This window comes from Helianthus annuus, chromosome 5, assembly GCF_002127325.2.
Source record: "Helianthus annuus cultivar XRQ/B chromosome 5, HanXRQr2.0-SUNRISE, whole genome shotgun sequence".
NCBI classification, from domain to species: Eukaryota; Viridiplantae; Streptophyta; class Magnoliopsida; order Asterales; family Asteraceae; genus Helianthus; species Helianthus annuus.
Genome location: NC_035437.2, coordinates 54,676,217 through 54,677,220, shown reverse-complemented (window position 1 = coordinate 54,677,220; position 1,004 = coordinate 54,676,217). Strand labels below are relative to the sequence as shown.

The window sequence follows — 1,004 nt, the reverse complement described above, 5'->3', positions numbered from 1 at the left end:
ACGACATCGATCTATTCATTGAGGGTCCCCCGGAGGGTGACCAGGATGGCGGGGCCCCGATGGATGATGATATTCCGGTTGATGACCTTGGTGTTCCTGTCGTTGACGTTCCTGATGTGGAGGTTCCTTCTGATTCTTCAGGTCCAGATTCTTTTGAGTAAGTGTCATCTTCTACTCTCCAAGCGCTGAGGTTACATCGATACCCCACAGACACCGATACCGATACTGCTATGTCTAAGGTGCCCGTCCCACAGCTGGGTTTGGGGTTCATCCCTGATTTTCCTCACGATTTCGATTCAGACCAGGAGGTCGAGTTTATCCCAGAGGAGCAGCCTGCTGAGGCCCCTGTTCTTCCTGATGATCAGCTTCTTGACATGCCCGCTGATCATGAGCCTGCTTTAGCCGACCCTTTACCTGTGCACGACCCTATTCCTGATGATGTACCAGTCGTTGCACCACCCGCTGTTGATGCTCCAGTAGTTGCACCACCAGTTGTTGATGCCCCAGTGGTTGCACCCCTGCCTGATCCTATGCCTGTATTTGTTGACCATGCACCTTTTGCCACCCACATCGATCCTAGATATGCTGACACCCGTAATTGGTGGATTGAGGATGATGATGACTATCCTCCGTTTGTTCTACCAGTCACTCCCCCTGCTGCACCTGTTTTTGCACCCGCCGATGTCCCACAGTATCACCCTCATGTGTCAGACGTCCACCGCACAGACTTACCCATTACATTTCTTTAGGACATACCTCCTCCCCGTTTAGGGGAAGGATCTTCTACTCAGCAGTACGATCACATGCCACCTATGATAGCAGCCTTTCCATTTATGCCCCCTTTTGCACCAGTTGCACACACTGCATCTCCCTTTGCACCCTCGGGCGAGCCATTTATGTGGTCTTCGCCAAATGTCATGCCTTTGTCAGATCCATACCATCCTTTTCATGTTGGGTATACAGCGGATGATATACTTATATCCTTGCAGTTACAGCAGGATATG

The 1,004-nt window shown here is 51.0% G+C and overlaps 1 protein-coding gene across 1 annotated transcript; it reads left to right on the top strand.

Moving 5' to 3' along the window:
- Positions 1 to 230: 230 nt before the first annotated feature.
- LOC110942926 (36.4 kDa proline-rich protein-like) lies at positions 231 to 749 on the top strand. Its single transcript, XM_022184687.1, has one exon. It carries the CDS (start codon positions 231 to 233, stop codon positions 747 to 749), a length of 519 nt encoding a protein of 172 aa, XP_022040379.1.
- Positions 750 to 1,004: the final 255 nt, after the last annotated feature.

Excerpts from the sequence above, each read along its gene's own strand:
- LOC110942926 (XM_022184687.1), top strand. The coding sequence starts at position 231 with ATGTCTAAGGTGCCCGTCCCACAGCTGGGTTTGGGGTTCATCCCTGAT.